The sequence below is a fragment of the Fimicolochytrium jonesii genome, assembly GCF_025526975.1.
Source record: "Fimicolochytrium jonesii strain JEL569 chromosome Unknown EV422scaffold_50, whole genome shotgun sequence".
Classification (NCBI taxonomy): domain Eukaryota; kingdom Fungi; phylum Chytridiomycota; class Chytridiomycetes; order Spizellomycetales; family Powellomycetaceae; genus Fimicolochytrium; species Fimicolochytrium jonesii.
Genome location: NW_026515717.1, coordinates 26,082 through 36,859, shown reverse-complemented (window position 1 = coordinate 36,859; position 10,778 = coordinate 26,082). Strand labels below are relative to the sequence as shown.

The 10,778-nt window shown below is 54.5% G+C and overlaps 3 protein-coding genes and 1 non-coding gene across 4 annotated transcripts; 2 read left to right on the top strand and 2 right to left on the bottom strand.

Moving 5' to 3' along the window:
• Positions 1-221: 221 nt before the first annotated feature.
• EV422DRAFT_510469 (uncharacterized protein) lies at positions 222-1,961 on the top strand (the record flags this gene model as incomplete). The annotated part of the gene is made up of 4 exons (XM_053068931.1): positions 222-750; positions 839-952; positions 1,029-1,330; positions 1,419-1,961. The coding sequence occupies 4 exons, from the start codon at positions 222-224 to the stop codon at positions 1,959-1,961; spliced, it is 1,488 nt and encodes a 495-aa protein (XP_052920544.1).
• Positions 1,962-2,780: 819 nt separating this feature from the next.
• Positions 2,781-5,041, bottom strand: EV422DRAFT_548983 (uncharacterized protein). The gene has a single exon (XM_053071692.1). The coding sequence runs from the start codon at positions 4,963-4,965 to the stop codon at positions 2,890-2,892; it is 2,076 nt and encodes a 691-aa protein (XP_052920543.1). The 5' UTR covers positions 4,966-5,041; the 3' UTR covers positions 2,781-2,889.
• EV422DRAFT_548980 (thiamine biosynthesis protein) lies at positions 5,019-7,127 on the bottom strand. Its single transcript, XM_053071691.1, has 6 exons — positions 6,581-7,127; positions 6,391-6,497; positions 6,209-6,300; positions 5,897-6,148; positions 5,613-5,826; positions 5,019-5,510 (listed from the first exon to the last, which is right to left on the bottom strand). The coding sequence occupies exons 1-6, from the start codon at positions 6,840-6,842 to the stop codon at positions 5,286-5,288; spliced, it is 1,152 nt and encodes a 383-aa protein (XP_052920542.1). The 5' UTR covers positions 6,843-7,127; the 3' UTR covers positions 5,019-5,285.
• A 1,517-nt stretch (positions 7,128-8,644) lies between these two features.
• On the top strand, positions 8,645-8,735 carry EV422DRAFT_t169. The gene has a single exon. It is a non-coding gene; the product is annotated as a tRNA-Ser (tRNA).
• The last annotated feature ends 2,043 nt before the right edge of the window (positions 8,736-10,778 follow it).

The following is a 10,778-nucleotide window of genomic DNA, read 5'->3' as shown; positions in this document are numbered from 1 at the left end:
GCGCACTTCATTAGACTGTTCCGCTTGAATTTGCGCGAATTCCAACTCTTTCCCACGAACAGCGTTAACCAACAGGATTTCATTACCCATCACGAACGCCGTCTCCCCGCACCCTGGAAGACTTCAAACCGCCACCTGTACCCAGCACCTTGGGGACACCTATCCCCATTCCTTGGCTTCGCAGGGGACAGACGCGGGGCTAGCCGTGCAATCTTCCCACGATGGCGGACGATAGCAGCTTGAACAAGAATGCCTCAGTGGGGAGAAAGTTCGGCAAAGGATTTCTCACGGGAAGGCTGCGGTCTCTTTCCTCTCCACCGTCGCCACTTAAAGTTGATGTAGCTGCCGCTCTTTTGGCACAATCCTCAGGTCAAACCCATCCCGCAAGCGCCAGCCCTGCTTCTGGGGATACGATTGCGGACAACAAGTCCTCAGTTCCCAGTAGTCCCGTCACTTCGAGTCCCCTAGGGAGCCCCACCATTGCCTCCAGGAGACGTGGGCGCTCTGGAAGTACAGCAGCCAGTACGAGGAGAAGTACGAGCGGCCCGCCTGGTTGGGGCAGGAATAGACCTGTGCAACCCAGTGCACCGTCGTTTCCGTACGACGAGTTTCTGATGACCGACGCGAAAGCACGGCGGCAGCGAGTTACGCTGATTGCGTTGGAGAGGAGGCGGAAGGCTGAGATAATGGAAAAGGCAAAGGCAAAAACGGCGGCAAGGAGTGGGGGCATGAAGGAAAAGCTATTAGGGGGTACGTACTTCCAGAGAGATGATGCTTTTATGTTCCGAAAGGAGTTGCCCGGGCGAATCTGAAATCATTGACTCATTCCGGCATGTAGTGGTGAGGGGGAATAAAGATGATGGCAGAGACAAGGAGAAGGAAAAGGAAACAAAAAGCGGATTGAAATTCAGTTCCCTACTAAAAGGCGGCAAGAGCAAGCGGTCGAAGATAGGTGGGTCCGTGGATTCGTCCTTTGCGTAGATGGACCTGTCACTCTTTCTGACATTCCTCATTTGCGGTTAAAAAAGAGGATCTCCATCTTTTACAAATGGCGGTCCACGACCTTCGAGTATCCGCTTCCTGTATGATCATCAATAACATCGCCGCGGCGTCGATACAGAAAACGCATCCAGCGCTGGTCAATCGCATTTTCGTGAAAGCTATGGTCAACGGTCTGGAACCGGTGTGCATGATGATGCTGGATAAAGGATTTCCGCCAGACGTCAATGCGCCGATGTATCAGTCGAGTGGGGCTAATTTCAGGGCCCCATCGTATTTCATGCTGGCTGTGGCGCTGAGAATGCATACGGTGGTGTTTCACATGTGCCAGGTGCGGTTGCTTTGCATCGGGAAATTTCGCACCAGTTGAGAAGCGTTTTCATGCTCATGGCTTCCCACCCCTTCTCACACGCTTACAGAACCATCGCGTGAAAGTCAACAGTGACTGGTACGGAATCACACCACTCCACCTAGCCGTCGGCAAGGGATCAATTTCCGTCGTCAATATCCTTCTCGACAACGGCGCCAACCCCTCGCTCGGCCTAGCCGTCCAGGACTACCTCCTTCTCCGCAAACTCAAACACATCGTCATCAAAAACCGCGGAGTTTCCGGCCGGCTTCTAGCCGCTGGCAACAGCGGGACGCTCAACAGCGGAAGCGGAAGCGCCCTGAACGCCATCCCATTGGGCACTGCAGGAGGGGGATTCTACGGCACTCCAGGTACTCCAGGAGGCAGCTTACCTCGGATGAAACGACGCAATTCCAACGCTTCTGGCCGGGGGGTAGAGACGAATCCGAGTCCGACGCTGCTGCCGACCCAGGGCAGCTCGGACTCGCAGACTTCGGTTTTCTCGTTACCGGGGCAGATGACGAGCGGGGTCGAGGTGCAGGAGATATTGCCGCTTGATACGGCGTCGGTGATGCAGGATCAGGAAATGGTGGGGTTGTTGTTGACCAAGTAAGTTTGGATGATATCGAAAAACTATGTTCCGGAACTGCAACGGCTAGTGGCGCAAAAACGCATAACTGCAGCGACAGCTCACGCTTCAATCCTCGTACTCACAAATCCCTCACTTTTCCGTGCACTCCACAGAATGAAACCATCAAAGCTCCCAGCATCCTCCCTCCATCTCCTCGCACTATCCAACCAGGTCTCAACAAATTCCGACCTACCAAAGTGAGCACCCGTCCGACATATGCTGCTCGCCTCGCATCATCACACAGACCCCATCCGAAAACACACCGATCAAACACATCCCGTCCCGGATCTCGCCGGCATCTTTCAGCACGCGATTACTTTATGTCCCACCTTTCGCTGACCCTTGAGGGGCGTCGAATGTGGTTTCCTTACATCTTTTTTGGCCCACCATTAATAGCCGCATCACAACCATCACCACTCCCTATCACGACACCAAAACCTCACATGACCTGCAACGTTCTTCACTGCCACGTCTTATGGTGAAATGGCCTTTGAAACAGCGGCATCGTGTTGCGGTGCTCTTTATTCCCCTACTGTGGCATCCCGGTGGCCGTTAAATCAATCTCCAATTCCCCCCTCCTTTCACACACAACTCTTTTTCCTCGTTTTTGGCTGTCATCCTCCCCTCCCCCAACACACACCACAAATTGTACACTGAAACAATATTTTTCAGTTTTCTATGCGGTCCTTTGTGTCAGTGGAGTTACCGTGTTTTCATAACTTCATGCCCACTCGCGCCCGTGTTCTTCGGATTACAGCACGCACGACTCCTTGACGTACAATTAACACACACGTATGATTAACACCAAAAGTAGAACAGAACGGACCAGTTCACGCCGTAATATCCTTCCTGAGCGCCTGCGCTCGCTTACGCCGTGGTATGGAAGTGCTCCGTACGCATCTGAACTACTTTACGCTACAGCGTTGCAATGCCCAAGCCACGCCTCCACATCCCACCTCCCAACCCAAACATTCACCTCATCCATAAACCGGCTCATCAACGCCCTATCCGCGGCAGGATGGAGGTTATGCAGCGGGATGGGCGGGAGGGTTGATGATGATGTTGAGGTTGACTGGGAGGAGGTGGTGGAGGAGAGGGTTGGCGGGTGGGGGAGAGTGGGTGGTGAGGAGTGGGGGAGGGTTGGTGGGGAGGAGGCAAGGGAAGTGAGAGAGCGGAGGGAGGCGGGGTGGTAGTGGTGGTGCTGGTTATTGCGGTTGGCCTTGCGGCGGCGTTTGGAGGTGGGGGTGTCGCGGGGTTCGAAGATGTCGGTGAGGAGATGGTCGTTTGGAGGTGGGGGTGGGGGTGGGTTGGAGGTGTATTGTTTGCGATTGCGATGGCGAGGGAAAGGTATTGGTGGCGGCGGCGGGGAAGGTTCCACCTCGATATCATAAACCTTGAACGGGGAGTAATGATACTCATCGAAATACCTCCTCAGCACATCCACAAGCATCCGCACCCCCGCATCATCGAGCGCATGGCCAGCCCCGCTCTGACTAGCTTTGATGGCAGACACAATGTCCGCCACCGCGTCCCAATCACGGCTATGTATCGCATCCGGGCCATACATCCTCCGCCCCGTTTTCAAAATCCGGTTCAACGTTCCTGCCGTCCACGCCGTCGTCCAGCGCGGTCTATGCGCGGTCGCTGGGTCGAGGGACGGAGCAGCGGTCGGGCGTCTCGCGGCCGTAATGCGCCGCTTAATCCGTTCCCGTCGTCGTCCTTCTCTGCGAGGGGTACGGACAGAATCACCCGCCGTCCCAGCAGCCGGCGTAATCTTCTTTTGATTCTCCACTCTCCTCACATCCCGATCAATCGCCGCCATCTGCACAATCCACCGCGGGAGCACGGCCCCGGCGCGCAATAACCACTCCAACACCGCCATGTACGTGCCGCGATGGTACGGTCCGAGTAAGGCATGAGCAATCGCGTCGATCGCGCCGTACCGATACAGGAAGAACATACCCCGGGCCTGAGGCGCGCGCGAGGCTTGGTGCGAGGCCCGGCAGGTTGAGGCGAAGGCATGCGGGGAGGGAAGGTAGGCGAAGATGAGGTGGAGGACACGGGCGGGGAAGGGGATGGAGTGGGGGATTGTGCAGATATGCAGTTGGGGGAGAGTTGGCCGGGGTTTTCTCGAGAAGGAGCGGTGGATGGTTCGGGCGGAGCTGTAGATGCCGTGGGAGATACTACGGTGCGGTACGGGTGGGCGGGTGAGTGTACCATTGCGGTGCCGCATGCGGCATTGGAGGGCTTTGGCGGCCGGGATGGTGAATCTGACCGGGTCTTTGATGGATCGAACCGTGCCATTTGCTTCCGACCCCGTCGGCCTGTTGACTACCTCCCGTAAGTGCTGCTGGGAATCATTTGTCCTTGTCCGTCCGACGTCTAGTTCTGCCAAGGTGCCGATGGGAACCTTTCCTAACGATGCCTCCAGATCCCCAATCCCTCTAGATCTGTCCATCACCCGTCGTCTTCTCCTCTTCCTCGGCGTCCTCCGCACCGAACCCCTCCCACCCACAGTCAACTCCACCCCATCAAAGACCAAAAACCGTCCCTTCGTATCTAGAATCCGAGGAAGCCCGAAGCTCAAGGTGGGGCCATCACTACCCGTTGCGCTACTTTCCCATACAGTCCCACCGCTGGTGTCCACTTCATCCTCCCACGCGCTGTCATCGCCCTGATCCACCAATGGGCGTTGTGCAACGCTTTTCCGTATCCCGGCAGAAGCATCCTCCTCATCCTCATCCTCCCCCACCTGCTCCAAATAACGCAAATACAGCCGTCCAAGTGTCTCATAGGGGAGGATACGCAGCGTCGATGGGGTGGTGGAGCGACTGACGCGTTGGACGGTGTGATTGTGCGACGGCACCGGCCGATGTGATGTTGATGGACCGTTGGCGGCAACGACCTGCGTTACGGTTTCCTTCCTGTGATGGAGAGTCGGAACGGACGGGAGGGGTCGTGTGGGCGGAGTGCGATGCCCCAGCATCTTGTGGGTGACGTGCAAGATTGTGAGGGACGGTGAATCTTCACGAACAGGCTCCCGCGACTTGGTCCTGAAGGACTTCTGGATTTTACCTAACTCCATATTCACATATCTGTACGGATGAAAGCCTTCGTGTGCAATGGCACACTGTATACCTACTTCGATGTAATGCTTTCATTTAGGGTAAACTGCCAATTGCGAGGGGTATGGGAAAAAATGGGGTATACATGGCAACGGCCTTCGGTGCCTTCCTCATTTCTTCTCTCTCAAACGCTCATCATTCTCGCTACGCCGTATTTTCCCCTCCTACTTCCAGTCCCACTCTAACGCGACACAACCTCCACACGCGGCTGCTTAGCACCCTCACAGCTCATGCACGCCTCCGCAGCCGCATTAGCAGCATCGATGCGAGCCTCCTCCTTGGTAGCCTGTAGAAGCTCGGCGGAGGCCGGAATGTACTCGTTGGTCATGTTCTGCTTGAAGGATGCGTCGACGACGCCGAGACGTTTGCTGTAGTTGGTTACTTTGTTCCAGTCGCGTTGGACGTTCTGATGTGTGGGTGAGAAAATGTGTGTGTGAGAAGGGTCATGTGCAAAAGTGTAAAGCACCGTTGGGGGATCACGAACACTTGGACATGTTTTTTAACTCACCTTCAAGCTGGCGGAAAAGTACACGAGCGAGCGGTCAAACATCTTCTTGTTGACCTCGTCGCCCAAATTGGGCTTCATGGTGATGTACTCAGCCCACGACTCTTCCGGGCGCAGACGGACGTCGTCGGTGGCACGCTTCACGGCGCGCATGAAGGCGCTGACTTGGGGGCCGTTGTTTTGCAGGAAGGTGTCGTTGGCGATGTACAGCACCGAGCTGATCGTATCGTAAGGAAGTCAATCGGGAATGCCCCTCGCGTGAGTTTCCACCTTCCAGCGCAACATACCAGAAGCAGCAACAGCCAAGCTCGGCCAGCTCATCGATCCTCAACATGGCGACATCGTCCTTGGACCTGCCCTGCGCAACGCTCCATTCCTCCAATTCGACCATCTGAATGTTTTCCAACCCGACCCCCGCGTCAATCACCCCGCGCTTGATGGCGTCCGCTACGTTCATGCCGACTCTCACAGCGGTGTAATCCGCGGGGGCCATGCCGTGGTGGGAGGTCAATTCGTCGATGATGATCTTGCCAAATTCGCTTTTTTTTGGAGATATATGAGACAGGGAAGGACATCGAAATGAAAGGGGGAGATCCTACCCAACGTAGCCGATACGTTTGCCCTTCAGGGACTTGAAATCCTCGGTCACTCCTCCGCGAGACTTGAGGTAGATGACGCCTGTGAAAGGTTCCTATAAAAGGGAAGGGATGCATGGATTAGACATCTACTCGCATGGGTTGCGGAGCCGACCCACTATATATTCATCGAAGATTCGACGTACATCCAAAAGCGTGCCGATGGAAGTAACGTTAAACCCGCGAGCCTTAGCCGCAATGGTATGGATCATCGCCTTGCACCCCATATCGATCTTTCCGCTGCCGATGATTTCTATGCATCAAGGACGATGAGCAATGAACACCGGCTATGCATCCAAAACACACTGATCCAAGAAAACCATCAGAAGTCCATACCGGTAACATCGCTGGGATCACTAGGCTCCAGCAGAGCCACCTTGATGCCCTCGTCGGCAAAGTATCCCTTCTTCTGGGCGAGGTAGAGAGGGATGTGGTACGCGTTGGCGGCCCAATTGAGGAGAACGGTGATTTTATCGGTGGTGGCCATCTTTAGATTTTTATACGGCTGAGAAGACAAAAAGTGGGTTGGTGGATGTTTTTCTGGGGATGTCGGGGGGCAGGCTCCGTATGATGCCTTTATATGCCCCACTTCCCCCATCGTCCCCACTCCTTGTGTCTTTCTTTATTCATGGGGGAATCTCGAGGATACGTGGGGCAAAGTACTGCACTGTTCGTACGCGGGTCAAGTGCCGGAGTCACACTGGTGCAGAGTGAGAGCGGGAATCCCATATTCCATACTTTAAGTTTAGACGATGGACTTCATAGTTGGGTTCAACGGGTTTTTTTTCGCAGACCGGGTGAAGTCATGATGCGGCTTTCCACATCGTCATAGATATCGCAAGATCTATATCGATATGACTTGCCATCATTCGGAACTGTCCAGCCAATAAAATACTGTATCATACAGCAGGGCTAGCAGGGTGACGGTGAACACTGAACACTGCGCGTCTCACCACGGTCTATGCGTCGTGCGGTACGACCGCTGACGCGAACCGTGGTCGCGACCTCCGACGCTCGCCTTCTCTGACGGGCGGTCATTTTTTTGCATATGCGAAATGGGGGCGCTTCGTTTTCCGTACTTCCCACAAACTTTCTCAAACTTATCCAACTATCTAACCTCCAACTTTTCAACCAACCGTGCATCCAAACATGGAAGACGCGGCGGACCTTATTTTGTGTGCGGTTTCCTCCGTGGCTAGTAAGTATCTCATTCGAGCTCTTCTACGTCGCCTGCAATTACTGCGCACTTCCTGCTCTGAATTCGTAGCCGTTTTCTTCGCCTCGCGCGTTGCTGGCAGGCAGTTTCAGCGAGGCGCAGACGAAGCAGGCAACGGGAAATAACAGAAGGTCTTTTCACTACGGAGATCACTCGTGCCAACGGCCGCGTGCTCCCTCGCTAGCGTTAGCCGCGACCGTGGGCACCAATAAGGACGTCCAGGCCGGATGCGTTCATGAAGAAGACTAGTCAGACTCGGCTTTCTGGCTGGCCCCGTTTCCCAACCTAGCGCGCCATTCCCTCGGTGTATTTCATATATGTGAATTGAGATCTTCCCTTCTCCTACTTCTTTCGCTGTTCCGCCGAGTGAGCAACATGCAGCAGAGCAGGGAGCGAGGTCGCTGGGGATGAGCGCAGACCTCCAGCATGCTCCGCCGTCCCAAATGCAACGAGTCCGTGCTCGCGAATCGTCAACTTGTCGACAAATTTTTCTTCGTCATATTCTATTTACGTTCAAAGCCCCGCCGACACTACTTTTAATCACAAAGGGAAAAATCCAACGGTACCCCAAATACTAGTCCCACGGCATCATCGTGCAGCTCAGTTAACCCGGTGTCCGTGCGTTCCTCTGTACTTGACGGAGCAGATCAGTCGGACACCCGCCATAAAGGAAGGGGAGCCAGAGAACAGTGTAGCATGGTAAAGAATGAGTTGGTCAATCCATGTATGAAAGTAAGCCCTGCGTTCACATGGGATAAGGGATGATTGTTTTACGCTTCCTGGCAAGAAAGCTGCCTCAACCACTCCGCCAAGGGGAGAGGGGAAAGGGAAGGAAGGACACCGCTCCGCCGGAAGGGCACGGGGCTGGAGAACAGTTCAGCATAGTAATCATCAGATTGCCTAGTCATTGTCAATCTGCATTGCGTTTCCTAAGTATGCGTTCACCTGTCCACCTCCGGCTTCTCTGACAGGCTGTCACTGTGACACTACGTTGGAGGGCTACTGGTGATGCGCTCTTTTTGTCAACCGCAGCCAGCCATCGCTAACGACAGCCATGCCGGATATTTGATCATGATTATCAATGATCAGAGGCGAAATGGTTCAAGAAATCAGGGATGAACCCTATGTGAAGAATCAGACAATGAAATGGACACAACGTAATTTAGAATTCTTCACCCAAGAAAGACAACATGGCGGAGTGGTTAACGCGGTGCCCTGCTATAAGTTGAAAGGCATTTCCCTCTGGGAGCGCAGGTTCAAATCCTGCTGTTGTCGTTTCATTTTTGCGTTTTTCGCGTTTTTCTACATCAGTTTGCCCCGTCGAGGCGTGTCCAACGCATCTCGTCTGTTATTATTGTCCTTTCGATCTGGGAGCGCTATCTATTACTCTATGACACCTGACATGAGACCGAAAACAGACTCGCCCAAACAGAGCCAATCAGCCATCCTGTTCTTCATATGATGTGGACTTTCGACCTCATACTGGGAATCGGGACCAACAGGCGGAACTGACCGGTACTAACAATACATCGAGAGTTTGCACAGTATATACGACGCAAACTAGCTCGCTCGGGATGCCCGAGGAAATGCACCGTCCCTGCGCATTTCTACCCAAGTTTCGCCGATTTCAGCGTCCAAAGTGAACGAGTCTGATGAGGCCGGATGGGGTTCGTAGTATCCGTGTGGCCGAAACGTCTCGTGTGGTTGTGATGTACATAATCCACAGATTGATGGTGTCCATGTAAGCTCGGGTGGTTCCGGGCGCGACGTCAGCTCCTTGTACGAGTGCTCGTCGGCTCCTGCAAGGGATGAGAGAAAACCAATGGGTAAGCCATTGATTCGGACACAGAGGGAGTATGTGAAGTACCTATGCAGGGCCTTTAGCTCGTTGTGCTTCAGGAATGGATTCGGGCGCTTCATCGGCCTTGCTGCAATCACGGTGCTCAAGACTCGTTCGCTAACATGCTGCCCATTGCTGTCACTCTTGGACGCATCCTTCCGTGGGTTCTGGTGGTTCTCGACGCCCAGCGGAAGTACCATGTCGGCTGTGGGGTGGCAGACGATTCGGTTTGTTAGTGGAGTCAGTCGTGGGAAAATATGATCGTGGGAAAATCGGTCCGTTTGGGAAAGCACAGGCTTACTCGATCGTCCATCCCAGCACATATGCTCCATGTCAGGCAGCGGCGCGACAGTGGCCCAATGTCGTAGGGGACCCCAAGGGAACCGCCTGTCAGGTTGGTGGCCGAGTTTGGCTCGCTTCTGGCGGTCGAGGAGGCGGTCGAGGAGGTTGGGAGCACCGTTTGAGGTAGTTCTCTAGGGTACCAGGTGCAGACGGGGCGGCGGCGACTGGGGAGTTGGCGGGACTTGCGGCGCTAGCGGAGGAGGAGGATGAGGCGGCGGGGTAAACCGGGTTTTGGCCATGGAGCTTCTTGGCCCGGTTGCGGTTCTGCCTCATCCTGTTATCCCTCTTCATTTTGAAGCTGGCGCTTTCCGTCTCCCTCTGCCATCTGAAGTTCTGCATTGATTTGCTGTAGTACCGGATCCGCGCCGTGCACCTCTCCAGAAACCAGTCGGCGGTGGCGCCCAACCCGCGCTCCCTGGTTGGGGGGTTCAAACGGCGGAAGAGGGGCGGCATTGCAGTACGATGTTGCGGATGAGAAAGCATGGCTTGCTTTCTGTGACCCGCGCTGAGAAATTCTTGCTTCCTGAAATATGGTGATATGGAAATATGGTTAGGGACGAGAAGGCTGACCCTCAGTCGGTCGGCTCGGTCGGCCTCAGCCTGAAAGCGTCGGTCGCAAGGTCGGCAAGAGGGCAAAGTCCACCGCCCTTTGCGTTTGAGGGAAACCGAGGGAGGGAGAGAGACCGCGCGTGTCCTACTATTGAAAGCTTACCAGATCTCAGTTCTCGAATGTACTGGAATCCCACGTCCATTAGCTGCTCAGCCTCACTGTTGTTGTTCTTGTAGCAAATGATGTTCTTAGCAATGACTGTCTTGAGCCGTTTGATATGTTCCCGAATCGATCTGTAATGGTAACGGTGATTGCGACTGGATACAAGAGAGAAGATGGAGGATAGTGATCACCGTTGATTAGCGGGTGGTCAATGCGAGGGTGAACATGGGAGACACACACCTCGCAAGCTTGAGAACCGTCTCCACATCTAGCGGCATATGCTCGTCAACATCCATGAGATCAGTGTCAAGGTCGTCATCCGCAGAATCATCCATGAGATCAGTCACGCGGGAGTCCCTTTCATGGTTCACTAATCGCTGGACATCCCCCCGATTCATCCTCATGTTTGCCTCCTGTATGAACC